The 19,826-nt window shown below is 39.1% G+C and overlaps 1 protein-coding gene across 1 annotated transcript in view; it reads left to right on the plus strand.

Moving 5' to 3' along the window:
* The window catches only part of atp10a (ATPase phospholipid transporting 10A), a 268,627-nt gene that overhangs the window by 240,997 nt on the left and 7,804 nt on the right, over positions 1–19,826 (plus strand). Inside the window, exons 18-20 of the mRNA XM_028800040.2 lie at positions 7,042–7,122; positions 7,253–7,357; positions 19,541–19,728. Of these exons, the coding sequence (XP_028655873.1) occupies positions 7,042–7,122; positions 7,253–7,357; positions 19,541–19,728 (374 nt within the window). The remainder of the gene's footprint in view (positions 1–7,041; positions 7,123–7,252; positions 7,358–19,540; positions 19,729–19,826) is intronic.

Here is a 19,826-nt window from a genome sequence, read left to right on the forward strand (position 1 = left end):
CGGGGGGCAATAAGTATACCCACACCCGCTCGGCGTCTCTCACCGGGGGCAACTCCAGAGTGGTAGAGAGTCCAGCCCCTCTCAAGGAGATTGGTTCCAGAGTTCAAGCCGTGCATCGAGGTGAGCCCGACTATATCTAGCCGGAACCTCTCAATCTCACGCACAAGCTCAGGCTCCTTCCCCTTCAGAGAGGTGACATTCCACGTCCCAAGAGCCAGCTTCTGTAGCCGAGGATCGGACCGCCAAGGTCCCCGCCTTCGGCCACCACCCAACTCACACTGCACCCGACCTCCTTGGTCCCTCCCATAGGTGGTGAGCCCATGGGAAGGGAGACCCACGTTGCCTCTTCGGGCTGTGCCCGGCCGAGCCCCATGGGTGCAAGCCCGGCCACCAGGCGCTCGCCATCGAGCCCCACCTCCAGGCCTGGCTTCAGAGTGGGGCCCCGGTGACCCGCGTCCGGGCGAGGGAAAACACCGTCCAAATTTTTTTATTCGTCATAGGAGGTTTGTATAACCGCTCTTTGTCTCATCCCTCACCTAGGACTAGTTTGCCTTGGGTGGCCCTACCGGGGGCATAAAGCCCCGGACAACAGAGCTCCTAGGATCACAGGGACACGCAAACCCCTCCACCATGGTAAGGTGGCGGTTCGAGGAGGGGATTAAGATGGGCAGTATCATTTCAAACACCCTCATTGTCAATAGAGGAGCACCTCTGGGGTGTGTGCTTAGTCCTTTGCTCTTTATCCTCTATACCTTTGATTGCACAGCTACATACAGCTCTAACTCACGGGGGAGGACAATATCTATTGTCTGGACGAAGTGGTCAACCTCACGCAGTGGTGTCAGGCCAGTCATTTAAAACACAAAGGAAATGGTCGTGGACTTTAGGAGAGTTTGATAAAGAAATAATGCCCAACCCCACCCCTTTGTCATTAATTTTGAACCTGTAGAGGGGGTAAGCTGTTTTAGGTACCTTGGGGGTTCATATTATCAGTAAAGCCAGACAGAGACTTGGCCACCTTAGGCAGTTGAGGAAGCTTAGACACCTTCACCCCATTCTAAGAGTTTTTTGCTCTGGAACCTTTGAGAGTTTCCTCACTGAATGCATCACTTCCTGGTATGGCAGCAGCACCCTCCAAGTGCAGAAATCTCTACAGAGAGTTGTTTGTCTAGCAGAGCACACCACTGGCACTCTTCAACACGCTCTACATGGTATCTTCATGGTGCAGTGCTTGGTCAAGTCTTTCAGGATATCCAAGGACTCCAGTCATCCCATAAATAAACTCTATAAGTTGCTAAAGTCGGGCAGATGACTCTGCAGCCTAAAAACTTGGACTGAAAGGTTTTGCAGCAGCTTCTATTCATGTACTGTCAGATTGTAAACGAACACTGTTATTACATTTTTTTTCTGTTATTACTATATTGCTATGTTGTGTTTGTGGTATGGGGTTAGCATTAGCTTTTTCTTTTAGGCATGGTATTGGATCTGCTAGAACAGGGATTCTCAAACTCAGTCCTTTAGACCCACTGTGGCTGCAGTTTTTCATAGAGTGACAACACTTGATAACACTGATCTCATTTAATTAGCAGGTATTTTTTTCTCTTATTCTACATTCAGAAAAGCACAGCAGCATGATTTTTACATTTATAAGACATTTAGAAATATTTCTACTTTTGCTATAGATTTAAATGCTTGACTCTCTTTTGTTGATTTCATTATATTTTGCCCTTTCTCTTTGCCGTTTTCCCCCTTCGTTGTATCTTAATAATGACAATTAAAAATGAGCAGAGCAGACTTGCAGGCAAACAACACTGAATAATCAAAGGCTGCAACAACTTCAGCATCAGACCCACTTATTAGTAAATAATGGATTAATTAAACAATTAGAACACCGGTGGCACAGTGGTAGCTCTGCTGCCTTGCAGTTAGGAGACCCGGGTTCACTTCCCGGGTCCTCCCTTCGTGGAGTTGGCATGTTCTCCCCGTGTCTGTGTGGGTTTCCTCCGGGTGCTCCGGTTTCCTCCCACAGTCCAAAGACATGCAGATTAGGTGCATTGGTGATTCTAAATTGTCCCTAGTGTTTGCTTGGTGTGTAGATAGATAGATAGATAGATAGATAGATAGATAGATAGATAGATAGATAGATAGATAGATAGATAGATAGATAGATAGATAGATAGATAGATAGATAGATAGATACTTTATTAATCCCAATGGGAAATTCACATTCTTCAGCAGCAGCATACTGATACAATAAATAATATTAAATTAAAGAATGATAATAATACAGGTGAAAAAAAAAAAACAGACAATAACTATGTATAATGTTAAATATTAACGTTTACCCCCCCTGGTGGAATTAAAGAGTCGCATAGTTTGGGGGAGGAACGATCTCCTCAATCTGTCTGTGGAGCAGGACAGTGACCTGCCTTGCGCCCTGTGTTGGCTGGGATTGGCTCCAGCAGACCCCCATGACCCTGTAGTTAGGATATAGCGGGTTGGATGATGGATGGATAGAAATATTTCTACTTCTGCTATAGATTTAAATGCGTGACTCTCTTTTGTTGATTTCATTATATTTTGCCCTTTCTCTTTGCAGTATTCCCCCTTGGTTGTATCTTAATAATGACAATTAAAAATGAGCAGAGCAGACACACAGGCAAACTGAATAATCAAAGGCTGCAACAACTTCAGCATCAGACCCACTTATTAGTAAATAATGGATTAATTAAACAATTAGAACATGGGCGGCACGGTGGCGCAGTTAGGAGACCCAGGTTCACTTCCCGGGTCCTCCCTGCATGGAGTTTGCATGTTCTCCCTGTGTCTGCATGGGTTTCCTCCAGGTACTCCGGTTTCCTCACACAGTCCAAAGACATGCAGGTTAGGTGCATTGGCGATTCTAAATTGTCCCTAGTGTGTGCTTGGTGTGTGTGTGTGTGTGTGTGTGTGTGCGTGCGTGCGTGTGTGCGCGTGCGCCCCCTGTGGTGAGCTGGCACCCTGCCCGGGGTTTGTTTCCTGCCTTGCGCCCTGTGTTGGCTGGGATTGGCTCCAGCAGACCCCCGTGATCCTGTAGTTAGGATATAGCGGGTTGGATAATGGATGGCTGGATTAGAACACCTGGAAAAGTAGAATGAAAATCAAGAAAATATTGTTTAAAAAGAAAAAAAAAAGCATTATTCCCATATAACTGCTTGGTACATTTTAATATTTTTTTTTAACCAGACTTAGTTTTCTTAGTGTTCCCAAAAGCAGCACTTCGGAAATAACAGTTCACTTAATTAGTCCAGGAGTCCAATTAAAAACAGAAGCTGGTTGGAACAAAAATCTGCAATAACAGTGGGGGAGGGGGGGGGGGGGGGAAATGGGTGGCACAGGACTGAGTTTGGGAGGCACTGTGCTAGAAAAAAAAATACTACCACTTGTACTCCAGTATGATTTTGCATGAGACAATTAATATCTTGAATCTTTTATAAGACCTCTTTAATAGCCCATTAATGTACTGTTCTGTTCTGTAATGTATTATTTTGTAAATAACTATTGCACAACTCTTAAGTTCTTATGACATTTCTAGAATATATAATAATAATCATTCATTTTATGGCTGCATGGGTTTCATTTTGTTTCAGTAACTATAACATCAACTGTGCCTGGACATTGCTTTATGTTATCACAAAGCTGATTTTAATTTGATTGTTTTTGCATCCAATTTAGTATCATTTTAAATCCTCCTCCCCTTGGCCTGGTTCTCAATATTTTTTTTTCATGGTTTCAGCTGTTCTGATTGACTCAAAAGTTTTATTGTTTCCCATATCTCCTTATTATTTTTTTCTTTTTACTTACTGTATTTTTTATTGATTGGTACCTTTACTTCTAATTCAATCTCTCAACTCACTTCTTTGGTGGTTGTTATTTCCATACTTGTGATAAGTCTTTTCTCAGTAACTCTTTCTATTTCCAAGTCTATCCCTTGCTTCACTTACATTACTTTCTGTATTGAATATTTGCATGTTCAGTATTTTCCATACTGGGTTACGATTATTGTTAATTTACTTAAGACTTAAAATCTTTATGTTCCTGCACTTTTTTTAGCAGCCATTACTAACCTACCTCACTGAGACATTTTTATTTAATTCTAGTGATGACCTTTTCTCTGACTTGACAAATTTCTAATATGGTATTACAGTTCAGTATTTAATGTACTTATTTTTGGTTATTTGAGGACATGCAGGATGGTTAGTCCACTTGTTTTATATACTTGTTTTATATAAAGTTAGGGTAGTATGGTGGACACTTTATTTAGGTTACTTTTTATGTGCCACCTTTCGCCTGATTGCCATAGATGTTTGCAACAAAAGATGTATCACCCTTTAGATTGCTCTATCTACATTAGTGTTTTCTGACACCTTTTTAGACATCTTCCAAATCCACCTTGTTTCTGCATCCAGTTACAATACAAGGGACTTAAATCGTATTGAATAAATCAAACTCAAGCCACTTTCAAGTATATCTCCTAATTGCCCCAATTCTCTTTTTGCTCCGCTCAAAAAAATCTAAACCCATAAATTAAATCTTCAGTAATTTATTAAAACTTAGAAAACATTTCTTCGTCTTTGATTTGCACATATTTTTCTTGGCACTTTCTTTTGCATTGGGACTCCGCTGAAAAGAAATACAATAACAGAAACAGAAATTGTATTTAGCTTTGCTGTTACAGAGTTATGATGCAGCACATATGAAAAATTTACAAGATGATCAATTTCTTCATCTGCCTCTTGTGTGAGTCTTACCATTTTTGGATGCACATAGTTGTTTATGTGTGGAAGTTCAGGAAAAATCTCTTTAAACTTGATACCATGTTTGTGCATTGTAAGTTTTGTTGATTTTAAAACACTGAAACAAAACTACCCCTGCTGATTTCTTAAATTTTTCATACTTCCAGATTTGTCATGTCTTAAGTATTAGGAAAAAATTGTCTCTTATAATCACCCTGCTGATCAAAAAAATAAATGTGGTATTTGGATACAAGGACTGAATGCAGCGGGCGGCACGGTGGCGCAGTGGGTAGCGCTGCTGCCTCGCAGTTGGGAGACCTGGGGACCTGGGTTTGCTTCCCGGGTCCTTCCTGCGTGGAGTTTGCATGTTCTCCCCGTGTCTGCGTGGGTTTCCTCCGGGCACTCCGGTTTCCTCCCACAGTCCAAAGACATGCAGGTTAGGTGGATTGGCGATTCTAAATTGGCCCTAGTGTGTGCTTGGTGTGTTTGTGTGTGTCCTGTGGTGGGTTGGCACCCTGCCTGGGATTGGTTCCTGCCTTGTGCCCTTTGTTGGCTGGGATTGGCTTCAGCAGACCCCCGTGACCCTGTGTTCGGATTCAGTGGGTTGGAAAATGGATGGATGGATGGACTGAATGTAGTGGTTTTCATCGTTCTACACAAGCAATAGAACTGTGATTAAAAAAATCTTGATTTTGAGCTGCTTATTATAAGAATAGTAAAGAAAGGTTTCCAGATCTATACAGATTCTTCATAATTAACCAAAATTGCAGAACTTTATTGTGACACTAGTCCTCACATCATGTTCAGCTCAGCAATTGCATGGTATTTTTTTTTTTTTTTTTTTTTTTTTTTATATAACAAACAACACAAAGAAGGCTGTACAGCTTTACAATAAATGAGCAGAAGAGCCTCGTTGAGTCTACAACTAATAGTGTCCTCAAGGTTGAGTCTGAATAAAAATAATTGCCACAGCTTTGGGTGCAAATGTTACACTGTGCTGTCAGATAGGGCAATCAATGCTTTAATGCCATTTGCTACAACATACCTTTGGGAAAGTGGATTTTCAGCACTTATTGAGATGAATAGCCACTATCTGTGTGCTGAAAACCGCATGTGGACAATCCTATCAACTATATCTTCCAAATTTAAATGTTTGTTCTACAGAAACACCACCCATTCATCACATTAATGAAGCTATATTTTTGATAACAATGTCATGTGTAATGGTAATTAGAAAACTGACAGAAATTCAGAAGATAAAGTTAACAAAATTCTGTTAGTAATAGTTGTTTGTTTAAGTTAAGAGCAAATATAAGTTTATGTTGGAGCTTTTTATTTTAAGAGGTTACATTCATTTATACTAAGACTTAGTGATTTGGATAGTTTCACTTTTTTAATTGCTTACATTTAGCATTTTAAAGTTATTTTCATTGATCATCCTATACTTTAATCCTTTAACAGTACATATTTGTAATTTAATTAGTTTATATGTGTCTTCCGGATTTTGATGTTGCACATTTTACTCATAATTAAAATGTAGACTTGTCAAAGTTTTAGCTAAGAAGTGGATTCTGAGCACTCAACATTCCAAGTTAATTGGGAAGTTTAAGGGCTAAATTAGCTATAATGCCACACATGCTAGGTTTCTGGCATTTTTTGCTTTCGTAATAGGCGTTGGCTCTTTAAATTACAATGATTTCAAATAAAAAAAATGAATGTTTTTTTTTTTTTTTTTTATAAAAAGCAGTCTAAAATACTGTATTGATATATGTAAGTATCCAGCCTTTATAATTAATTTACTGCTAGCACAACAGTTTAATTGAGCATCATTCTGTTTTATTTTAATTTATTTTTAAAGCACAAGGTAAGTTACTGCGTCATAGTTCTGTTCTCATGATATCTGTGTGAGTTTTTCTCCAGATAGAGAGGAGACTGTGTATAGGCACATTTTGAGTGAATCTATATGTGTAGTGAGTGGGCACTGTATTTGGTTATACCCTTTGTAGCTGGGATAGGCTGAGGTCCCAGCATCACAAATCTGAATTAATCAGGTTTAATAAAGCACAGGTGATTGTCTATATTAGGATTACTATTCCAGTATTAAAACTAGGACTGTGAGTTAGCATAGCTTTTCATACCATCTGTTGTTAAAATACTCTCCAGCCCAGTGTTCGGTGGCAGAATTATTTCCATGCAGTATTGTAAATGCCTTTTGCTTGCTCTTATTCAAAAGGTAACTTTTCTTTTTCTTTTTTTTTTATTCTAGGAATATAAGCCGCACATGTTCTGGATAAATATGATTGATGCATTCTACCAAAGTTGTTGCTGCTTTTTCATACCCTATTTTGTGAGTTCTGTAATGATGCCTTTCAATATTTGTTACAATTGTACTGTCTCTGAGTCATACTCTGGATTGTAATATGTGTGTGTATATAATTTTATTTGTACTATTTTTTTTATTTTTCATTTTAAAATAGGCATACCTTGATTCAGATGTGGATATGTTTACTTGGGGAACTCCTATAACTACTTTAGCTCTTTTCACCATCTTAATGCACTTAGGAATTGAAACAAAGACTTGGGTAAGTACAGGGATTGTGGACGGTATTAGTATATTTGCTAAAATTTGCATGTCTTAATATTGTATACAGTAGTGCCAACTGCATATCATTACATTTGCATTATGTACAGTGTTTTAAATACTCTGTGTTAAGCAGACATATATATATATATATATATACTGTAGACAGCTGAGACATAACATGATAATGATATGTTTAGCTTGTGTTTTCTTACAGTGAAAGATAATTAGTTCGTACACAGTCCTAATTTAAAATTAGGATCACTACATAATGGTACAAATGCATACAGAATATTGGTTAACAATAAATGCTTAAAGGCAGGCCATACAGGGTGCTTTTGGTTATCAATAACATTGAGAGTGATCAAAGAGAGAGAATCACAAAACGTATCATAGTTTTAATAGACTAAACACATTTTTATGTTCATTTGTTCAGTAAATTACAGAATTCTTGTTAATTCATAAACCAAACAAACATTACTTCTTAGGAAATCTTTGTGTCCAGAAACTATGGCATATTTATTTAAACAATTAAGTTGGATATTTTGACTCCATAAAGTGAGGATCTGGAATAGTTTTTCAGGAAAAGCTCTTTTCTTTATTGAGAGAATAGGTGAGCTTCACTTTGTCTCAGTTTTTCTTCCCCTTATTTTATGTTGTCTTAGAGGAATATACCTAGAGGGTATGGTCTTAATCCTTTTCCTGTATTGTTCTTCCTTAAAGCACCCTTAGTTTCCGGGGGCCCTCCCAGAGATTGTTTTAGTACTAGCAACTTTGAACTCTGAAACAGAACAGGCCCTGAGGCATCTAGATTTCTCACCCATCTCATAAATGGTATTTCCCCCATGCTATGAGAATATGCTATATATCCTCCATAAAACTGTTATTTTAGCTATAATTTAATTAACTTCAGATGGAGTAGAACATTACTGTCACAAGCTTAATAATGATACTTTTCATAATCTGGCAGAAAATGACTTGTGTATGTGTTACTTACTGCATGTCACTCATAGTAATAACTGAAAACATTTTTTAATCTCATATTTTAAATGAAGAATAGAGATAACAAAGTTTCTGATTGAATGAGTGCCAAAGGAGACCCCCATGTTGGTCAATACCAAACAATATCAAATATAGCCTCATGTAATCCAGTTGCCAAGTAGTAAAGTGCAAAATCTTTCCTTTATTGCAAAATCATTGTCAAGTCATGTATGCAGTTCTGGAAAAATCAAGTAGTGCATGAACTGGAAACTTGTTCAGATGAGATCATGCTTTTGAACTGAAGACTGGGGTTTTGATCAGTGAATGAAAGGGAGAGATGGATTAAAAATGTCCTCGTCCATCACTGTAAACGATATTGGGTATGTAACATAAACAAAATATATATCATTTTTTCATGAAGTATTCCTTTAAATTAACAATAATTTTATTTTCCAACATTTTGTCAAGAGTATATTTTACTTGCACTTCCACAACTGTAATATACACTGCCTGGCCAAAAAAAAAAGTCACCACCTGGATTTAACTAAGCAAATAGGTACGAACCTCCTATTGGATAATTACTGCATGGGCGATTATCTTTCAGCTGGCAACAAGTTATTTAACCCCAACTGGTGCATTGAGTTGCTTCTCATTTCTTAAACAACCATGTCGAAAGACACATCTCACGGTCATGGAAAAGATGTTAGTCTGTTTGAGAAGGGTCAAATCATTGGCATGCATCAAGCAGAGAAAACATCTAAAGAGATTGCAGGAACTACTAAAATTGGGTTAAGAACTGTCCAATGCATTATTAAAAACTGGAAGGATAGTGGGGACCCATCGTCTTCGAGGAAGAAATGTGGCCGGAAAAAAATCCTGAATGATCGTGATCGGCGATCACTTAAACGTTTGGTGAAATCAAATCGAAGAAAAACAACAGTAGAACTCAGGTCTATGTTTAATAGTGAAAGTAAGAGTATTTCCACACGCACAATGCGAAGGGAACTCAAGGGATTGGGACTGAACAGCTGTGTAGCCGTAAGAAAACCACTAATCAGTGAGGCAAACCGGAAAAAAAGGCTTCAATTTGCTAGGGAGCATAAAGATTGGACTCTGGAACAATGGAATAAGGTCATGTGGTCTGATGAGTCCAGATTTACCCTGTTCCAGAGTGATGGGCGCATCAGGGTAAGAAGAGAGGTGGTCAGACTCTACCATCATCAATGCAAGATCTTGGTGAAAAATTAATGCAACACTTGATGGAACTAAATCTTGTGACATTGCAGGAGCTTATCGAAACAATGCCACAGCGAATGCGTGCCGTAATCAAAGCTAAAGGCAGCCCAACGAAATATTAGAGTGTGTGACCTTTTTTTTTTTGGTGGCGACTTTTTTTTTTGGCCAGGCAGTGTATTACTGTAATATATACTTTATAATACAAGTTTAGTATTCCCCTTGACATTGCCCAGTCTTAATTGACTTTATTGCAGTATTTATACACACAACATGAATTAATTTCTGGTAAATCACTTGTAATTCTTTTTCTTGACTTTTATCTAATGGTTTTAACTTTGTCTTTTGAACCATTAATTTTTTCTGTTTCACTTTGCTCTGTCTGATATTTGATGGTATGCATACTTTTTACACTTACTTGGAAGGTTTATAATAGCTAGCTTTTGTATGAATATTAGTTTATTTAATGAATGAATATGAGTTTATTTTGCGGTACTTACATTATTCTTTTTGGTCTATTGCAGAGCATTAAACAACAAGTCAGGGAATTAAACCAGATTGGACATAGTCCTGTTGCAGGAATAATACTGTATATTCAGTGTCTTAATGTTTAAACAAGATACTGTATATATACGAGGGGCAGTCAAAAAGTTCCTGGAATTGTGATATAGCGGGAGAGTGACAGATCAGATTACACACACATTCTTGTGGAGGGAAGCACAGCACATCTGTAGACCAGTTACAACAGGTCTGGATTGGTTTCGGCGTGTAATGTGGTTTTAATTACCGTTTGAGTTACATGTGTGCATAGTCATTTGGCGCAATGTCGCAGTTCAAATAACATGCTAACATCAAGTTCATGTGCAAATTTGGGAAATCAGCTTCAGATATGCTAGCGGCACTGCAGCAAGTTTATGGTGCTAATGCACTGAAGAAAACTGCAGTTTATGACTGGTTTTCCCAGTTTATGAACAGACGAGATGTTGAAGGATGAACCACGTAACGGGAGGCCTTCAACGTCCAAAAATGAAGAAATGATTAAAAAAAAGTGAGACAACTGGTTTGAGCTGATAAAAAAATAACCATCGCAGAGTTGGAACAAGAAGTTGCTATCTCCCATGAATTCATGCGAATCTGACGAAAGATTTGAAAATGAGACATGTCTGCGTGAAATTTGTTCCAAGGTTGCTGACCACGAATCAGATGGAATTTCGTATGTTTGTTGCTGGAGATCTGTTTCAGAAATGTTTGCAGGATCCAACATTTCTCAAAAACATTGACACTGATGATGTGTCATGTGTGTACACCTAACACCCAGAGATGAGTGGTACACAAAGTCATCTCCCCGACCAAGGAAATCACACCTCGTCAAATCCAAAACAAAAATGATACTCATTTCATTCTTTGACATTGACAGTTTGGTGCCCAATGAATTCATACCACCTGCACGGAATGTTACTAGTGTTTTGTACGTGCAAGTTTTGCAGAGGTTGCGCAATGCAGTTTGAAGGATGCGGCCCGATAAGTGGCAGGGACAGTGGCTTCTGCACCATGATAATGCACCGAGCCACACATTGCTTGTTGTGAAGCAATTTCTTGCTAATAAAAACATTCCAGTCATCACTCAACCACCATACTCACCAGATATAGCTCCAAGTGACTTTTGGTTGTTCCCTACTTTAAAAATGTGACTCAAGGGAACACATTTTTCAACTGTGAAGGACATCTAATCAAGTTCTACGGCTGAACTCTAAAAGATTCCACAAGAAGCCTTTCGACAGTGCCTCAAACAATGGTAGGATAGATGGAGCAAGTGTGTGTGTGCACAAATGGGTCCTGCTTTGAAGGTGACATTGCAATACCACCATTCCAGGAACTTTTGGACTATACTACTTATGTGCAGAGCATTTACTTCTATAGCACATTTTCATACACAGAATGTAGCTCAGAGTGCTTTTCAAGATGTCAAAAAAAAATGGATACAAGAAAAGAAAAACAAGTTCAGTTAGGCAAGAAAAATAATAAGTAATAAAATAAATCAACACAAGATTGCATAACGTTTACGTACCTCTGTGTGTGTGTATATATATATACATAGCCACGGAGCATCTCGCGGGGACTATAAACATGAGACTTTGTGCCAAGAGATTGACCCAGGACCGTCTTGCGGGGACATAGAACATGAGATTCTTGCAAGACACGCCTACTTACAACCAATATCAAATAAGACCACGGGCAGCAAAACACTCAATCGTGTAAAGGCTTGAGCACACACAGATCCATGGCTCTCGGCACATATAAAGCGTACAAGGACAATACGTTATAGATGAAACGTCGATGACTAAGCGAAGATGAAAGAGCAATGCAGAGAAAAGAGACTCAAAAGAAAAAGAATAATCTAGGTCCAAATTCAGAAAACGAGGAAAGTAATTATCAGCCCAGAACAAGTGGAACTGAAAAAAAAGCACGTCCAATCAGGCTCAGAATTAAAAGACAAGGATTAAAAGACAAAGTAGAACTTCATAAAGACGTTCAAAAACGTTGGCGCTATACATATGCAGAGCAGGTTAGGGTTTATGAAAGCAGTGGAATTCGAAAGGCTAAAAAAAAAAAATTGCGATACAAATGTAGAGAAAGTTAAAGAATATGAAAGCAGGAAAATTAGAAAGTATAAAAAAAAGAAAGTAAAAAATCATAGTAGCAAAAACAAACGGAAATTATTACTCGAAAAAAGGGAAAATAATCACCATGAACCAGGTGTCATTGAAAAAAAAGCAGGACAAAGCAAGGTCAGAAATAAAATACAAAAAGTAGAAAACAAAGTAAAATGTCATAAAGAGGTTAAAAAGCAAGGGGGCCAAACACATGCAGAGGTTAGAAATAATGAAAACAGTGAAATTCAAAAGACTAAAAAAAAAAAGGTAGGCGCGAAACACATGCGGTTCAAGATACAGAATATGAAAGCAGAAAAAAACGAAAGTGTCAAAACAAAGAAAGTAAACATTGCATTAGCGCAAACAAAGAGAAATTATTACTCGGAGAAATAACAAAAAGGCGAATAGAGATTGAATATATGGACATAGGTGATTATGTCAGAAGTATGCAAATATTGTAAGACTTTGAAGTTTATGTCAGAGAATTTCAAAAACGGGGTTTTACCTCACATGCATTTATTGGTTACTTTGCAAAAAAAATTATTAACTGCTGATGATGTAGATCGTTTTGTCTGTGCTGAAATTCCAAACAGAGAAACCTATCCTGAATTATGATACAAAGTCTTTAAACACATGTCTCACGGACCTCATTTAAAAAATTCAGCATGTTGGGACTCGAAAGAGTCCAAATATTGTTTTTACCGAAGTTCTTAAATAAAAGTGAAACTAATGAAATAGCAACAATTCAAAGAAAAAAAAATCTTAAAAGTGTGTATCCAGAAAACCAAACACAGGGGTTGGTGAGCAAAGCCCCCTAGTATGTGTAAGTCTCTAAAGGTGAGTAAAGATGATAAGATTAGATGGCCAGGAGGACAGAAAAAACTAAATAAAACTCCAGATAATATGGAGGAATAAACAAAATCTTACAGGACAAAAGACCTCCCATCTCTAATCTAATAATCTAAGTTCATTTACCAATGCTAACCTGTAAAACAAGTGTGTAGTGTATGCATAGTTTGTGTGTATATGAACTACTGTATAAAATATAATAGGCCAGTTGTCCAATTTCAGTGTTTTCTGACTTTTTGTTTTTATGTTCTGCCTAAAAACTAAATTAAATGGTCAGGTAATTGGTTAGATGAAAGAAAACTACTTATTATAGATAGATAGATACATACATACATACATACATACATACTTTATTAATCCCAGGGGGAAATTCACATATTCCAGCAGCAAAAATATTAAATTAAAGAGTAATAAAAAATGCAGATAAAAAAACAGACAATAACTTGAATAATGTTCAACGTTTACCCCCCCTGGTGGAATTGAAGAGTCGCATAGTTTGGGGGAGGAATGATCTTCTCAGTCTGTCAGTGGAGCAGGACAGTGACAGCAGTCTGTCACTGAAACTGCTCCTCTGTCTGGAGATGACACTGTTTAATGGATGTAGTGGATTCTCCATAATTGATAGGAGCCTGCTGAGTGCCCGTTGCTCTGCTACGGATGTCAGACCGTCCAGCTCTATGCCAACAATAGAGCCTGCCTTCCTCACCAGTTTGTCCAGGCGTGAGGCATCCTTCTTCTTAATGCTGCCTCCCCAGCACACCACTGCGTAGAAGAGGGCACTCGCCACAACCATCTGATAGAACATCTGCAGCATCTTACTGCAGATGTTGAAGGATGCCAGTCTTCTAAGGAAGTACAGGCGGCTCTGTCCTTTCTTGCACAGAGAATCAGTATTGGCAGTCCAGTCTAATTTATCGTCCAGCTGCACTCCTAGGTATTTATAGGTCTGCACCCTCTGCACACAGTCACCTCTGATGATCACAGGGTCCATGAGGGGCCTGGGTCTCCTAAAATCCACCACCAGTTCCTTGGTTTTGCTGGTGTTCAGTTGTAGGTGGTTTAAGTCGCACCATTTAACAAAGTCTTTGATGAGGTTTCTATACTCCTCCTCCTGCCCACTCCTGATGCAGCCCACGATAGCAGTGTCGTCAGCAAACTTTTGCACGTGGCAGGACTCTGAGTTATATTGGAAGTCCGATGTATATAGGCTGAATAGGACCGGAGAAAGTACAGTCCCCTGCGGCGCTCCTGTGTTGCTGACCACAATGTCAGATCTGCAGTTCCCGAGACGCACATACTGAGGTCTGTTTGTAAGATAGTCCACGATCCATGTCACCAGGTATGACTCTACTCCCATCTCTGTCAGCTTGTCCCTAAGGAGCAGAGGTTGGATGGAGTTGAAGGCGCTAGAGAAGTCTAGAAACATAATTCTTACAGCACCACTGCCTCTGTCCAAGTGGGAGAGGGATCGATGTAGCATATAGATGATGGCATCTTCCGCTCCCACCTTCTCCTGGTATGCGAACTGCAGAGGGTCGAGGGCGTGTTGGACCTGTGGCCTCAGGTGGTGAAGCAGCAGCCGCTCCATGGTCTTCATCACATGTGATGTTAGAGCGACAGGCCGGAAGTCATTCAGCTCACCAGGATGTGATACCTTTGGGACTGGGGTGATGCAAGATGTTTTCCAAAGCCTCGGGACTTTCCCCTGTTCCAGGCTCAGGTTGAAGATGCGCTGTAGAGGACCCCCCAGCTCTGATGCACAGACCTTCAGCAGTCGTGGCGATACTCCATCTGGACCTGCTGCTTTGCTGGCACGAAGTTTCCTCAGCTCTCTGCTCACTTGCGCTGCTATAATTGTGGGTGGGGATAGATAGATAGATAGATAGATGTCTCTCCTATGTTGGTATCAGCAGAAGGATGTGTAGAGAGTGCAGTAATCCGAGGTGAGAGTGGGTTAGGGTGGTCAAACCTGTTAAAGAAGATGTTCATTTCGTTTGCTCTCTTCACGTCTCTCTCGATGGTGGCACCCTGCTTCGAGCTGCAGCCAGTGATGATCTTCATCCCATCCCACACTTCCTTCATGCTGTTGTTCTGCAACTTCTGCTCCAGCTTTCTCCTGTACTGCTCCTTCGCCGCCCTGAGCTGGACTCGGAGTTCCTTCTGCACGCGCTTGAGCTCATGCTGATCACCGTCTTTAAAGGCCCTTTTCTTCTGGTTCAAAAGGCCCTTGATGTCACTTGTAATCCATGGCTTGTTGTTAGCATAGCAGCGTACTGTTCTTACTGGAACTAAAGTGTCCATACAGAAGTTGATGTAGTCAGTAGTGCAGTCAACAACCTCCTCAATGTTCTCACTATGTGATCCCTGCAGGATATCCCAGTCTGTAGTTCCAAAACATTGTCTCAGAGTATTCTCAGCCTCCGGGGTCCACTTCCTGAATGATCGTTTGGTTACAGGTAGGACTCTCACTTTTGGTTTGTAGTGAGGCTGAAGCAGAACCAGGTTATGATCTCCTTTCCCAAGCGCAGGCAGCGGGGTGGCACTGTATGCGTCTTTAACGTTTGCATACAGTAAATCAATAGTCTTATTTCCCCGGGTGTTGCAGTCCACATACTGGGAGAATGCAGGTAATGTTTTGTCCAGCGTCACATGGTTAAAGTCTCCAGCGATTAGCACAAGTGCCTCGGGGTGCTGCGTTTGTAACTTAGCAACAGCAGAATGGATGATGTCACTCGCTATCTCCACGTCCGCCCGAGGAGGTATGTACACGATGACAACAATGACGTGTCCAAACTCTCTGGGCAAGTAATAGGGACGCAGACTTATGGCCAACAGTTCGATGTCCCTGCAGCAAGTGGAGATTTAGACTTTAACATGTCCAGAGTTACACCACCGTGTATTAACATAGAGAGCGAGTCCTCCTCCTTTGTGCTTCCCACAGGTACTCGCGTCTCTGTCCGCTCTAACGGTGCTAAACCCTGGTAGCTCCACATTAGCATCTGGGATGGTGTTAGTTAGCCACGTTTCGCAGAAACACAACAAACTGCATTCTCTGTAAGTTCTGACATTTTTCACCAGCGCAGCCAGTTCGTCGATCTTATTTGAGATTGAGTTCACATTCCCCAGAATAACAGAAGGCACCGAAGGCTTAAAACGCCACTTTCTCGCAAGCTGCTTCATTTTTAGCTTAGTGCCGGCTCTGCTGCCACGATACCGCCTTCTTACCTCGTCGGGTAAATAGGGAACCACACCGGCACTGGCATTTGTTCTCAGCGCCCGAAGTTGAGTACTTGAATAGGCGAGTCTCGGCGTGTAAAAATCCATGCCCATGTTGTAAAAGTAAGTGTGTCCAGGGAACGAATCCACATAAAATAAAGTGGTAGGAGTGATCAATAAATAAAAATAGAAAAATAAAAGTAGAAAAATACACATATATATACAGTCATACACGGAGCTGCTGAAAAGGCTGCCACTCTCGGCGGCGCCGGATGTCACTATTATGTCTGAGCTCAAAGATTCCTGAACCCAAAGCTAACTCAACAGATGAATGAATAAGTACTAAGCTTATCAGCATGCTTTATCTTAACATAGGTGACTATTGTATTCAGATAGATATTAAAGAAATAAAATGGAAAAAATGTAATACAGTATTTATTCAATTGTGTTATTTTAACTAGCATAAATAAATTAAAATATAACATTATTAATTAAAAATAGTGTACTGTCAAGGTGAAATTCTTTGGGGATTATGTGGTTTAACCCCAATGGATTTTCTCCACGAATTACTATAGGTAGAAAAAAAGATCATGTTAACAAAAATGAGATCCTTAGTACTTGGTCTCAAAAATATGGTGACACAAGAGGCATTCCCAGGGCTGAAGTTACTTTGGCTAGGTAAGAGAAGATAGATTCCTCAGTATCTTTCCTGCTAAGCATGTCAACAGATTAAAATAGACAGTATATTAGTTTGATGTTTCACATGTAGGGCTGTTAAAACAGCCATCCATGAATTCTAATAGAATGTTATTCTGTAATCTCTGGTCAGTAGTTTCCTACATGGCAGTAATAAGAGACAACTAATTCTTAAGTAATTACCAAAATAAAAAAAAAGTTATATATGTAAGCAAGAGTATATTTCTTAAAGGATAAATAGGGGGTGGTTTTATCATGGTTCTTATCATGATGTGCTTTACAAAAAGGTTGTCAGTAGAAATTAGGGTTACTGATTAAATCCATGTAATCAACTAAAAAAAAAAATCGAATAATATTTTGTTAATCGACTAATTGTCCCCCCTAACCCCCCCCAAACCACTGAACACACACACACACACACACACACACACCATGTTGCGCACAGGCATTCTGCTCTGCCTACACTTAAAGGACTCCAAGTCCACAAAGAATGCAACCTTTGTCATCACTCCTGTGCAGGCATCCCAGATAACGGTTTCACAAGAAGTAAACAAAAGATGGGAGCTGGAGATGAGATATAGAGGTGATGTTGTAAACATAAATGTAATTGCTGCAGCTCTTGACCCCAGATTTCATAAGCTCAAATTTCTGTCTCAAGAAGAATGATTAAAAGTACAGTTGAGAGTGCAAGCCCTTGCACTACAAGCAAAGATGGGAGTGAGGGAGGAGGAGGAGGTGCAGCAACAGTTCACCAGTGAGATCCAAAAAACTCCGCTCATGCTAAGGAGGAGAAGAGGCAAGTGTCTTTACTGGACTCACTACTAGGGTCTGACTCAGAACCACATGACAGTGCAGAAGATGCACAAGAAAGCACAGTCAGCCAAATGGTGAGAAAGGACATTCTAACCTATTTTGGGGAATCCTCTTCCCAAAAGTGAAAACCCGCTCCAGTGGAGGAAAGATAATAAGGCAAGGTTTTCCAAATTGGCTATTCTGGCAAAAATCTTATTTTGTGTACCTGACACATCTACTTTTTCCGAATGCCTGTTTTTAGCAGTTAGAAATACAGTCACAAAGGAGAGAGCCAGCCTTAGCCCTAAGCACGTGGACATGTTAACATTCCTCCACTGTAACAATGAGCTCTAAAAGGACCCAAGAGCCTAATTTTTTGGTCTTGTTTCTAATTGGACAACTGATACGAAGTTATGTTAAGTCCATTATTAACCAAAAATATATTTTGACTTAAATATTTTATTGTTAGCAATGTTTTCTTGTTTATTTTCATGTTGGAGTCGTTTTAGTTGTGTTTTTTTTACATTTCCTGATACTTTCAAATGTCCTATATAAAATTATTCAATAAATATTCACATATAGCACTCATATGCCTTCTTGAATTATTTGGACAAAATTAGTCATTAGCTTAATCGATTAATCGATAAAATATTGATCACAAGAGGAACAGAGCAGCAAATTTTTAAGTTGTGTCATTTTGATGTCTACTCAAAAAGCTAGTTATATTTTAGGCTCATGAAATGTATAACATAGAGGTTTGGAATGAAGCTGTAAAGATGAACAATGCTGTTGGAAGTAAAGTTAGTGAATATAAAGGAACAAATAATATTTTTAAGGTATATTATAAATCTCTAAATACATTGAAGTACAATGGAATAAAATATTTTTGAATGGCACTAGGTAAGGCTGTCCAATCACCAGTGCATTTTTAGTTGTTATAGAACCCATGGTTATCCATCTTAAGACATAACCAGAGATAATGGGGATTTAAAAGCAGGAAATGTACAAAGAATATCTCGCTGTGCTAACAATATGGCAGTGTACATCACAGACTCCAAAATCTAGGAGTGACTGTCCCAAAGAAATTTAAAGACCTATTCTAATACAATTTCTGCAATATATTGTAAAGCATTAAATAACAGGTTAGTAAGTAGTCATCTCTTTACCTCCCTTTAGGTGGGAAAAGTTAAATGAACATCTTTACAAACTTATCTTTTTTTCACAGAATTTCTATACTCATTAACAAATCCTTTTCTATAAAGTTAGTCCTTTAGTCTCAGTTAATGTCTCGATGAATTTTAACTGTAATGACAGTCTCATTAAACGTTTTGCTTTATGGTTTTCCTTTAGAACACAGAACAGTGGACAGCTCCTGTAACTTTCTTATATATGCCACACTTGCTACCCCCTGTAAATCTGCAAATAACAAGTTAACTACATATGGAAATTTCATCACTTTTTTCCTTACCTCATATCTTTAGTGTACTTTTGTACTGTGAATTTACTACACCATAATATGGCACTCAAAAAATACCTATTAACAAACTTTTTTCAGATTACCCAACGCATCACATTTTTACCAAAAGTCTTCTGCTTCCCAATGCTTTGCCTAACAAAGTTTACAGTTATAGCCCAAACACATGCATATTTAGTTAATCAAACATTATAAATCATCATAGTGTGAGTTAGGGTCATATGAGGTAAGGTAAGCTGTCCATAACTATTTGTGTAATCATCTTGCTTTTTTTTCTTCTTTTTTTCAGACGTGGCTGAACTGGGCATCGGTTGTTTTTAGCATTGCCTTATTCTTTACAGTTGCCTTTTGTTATAATGCTTCTTGTCCTACCTGCTACCCACCATCTAATCCATACTGGACCATGCAAAGGCTCATGGGAGATCCCATGTTCTACCTTCTTTGTATTCTTACCCCTGTTGTTGCCCTTCTTCCAAGGTAAGTGAATTAAGTTTGCTAATACTGTTTTGTTGTGTGTTGTCATTAGATCATTTGGTTTTGAGTGCTTCATTGCAGGTATTTTTTGTAAGTGTTTA

This window comes from Erpetoichthys calabaricus, chromosome 4, assembly GCF_900747795.2.
Source record: "Erpetoichthys calabaricus chromosome 4, fErpCal1.3, whole genome shotgun sequence".
Taxonomy (NCBI): domain Eukaryota; kingdom Metazoa; phylum Chordata; class Cladistia; order Polypteriformes; family Polypteridae; genus Erpetoichthys; species Erpetoichthys calabaricus.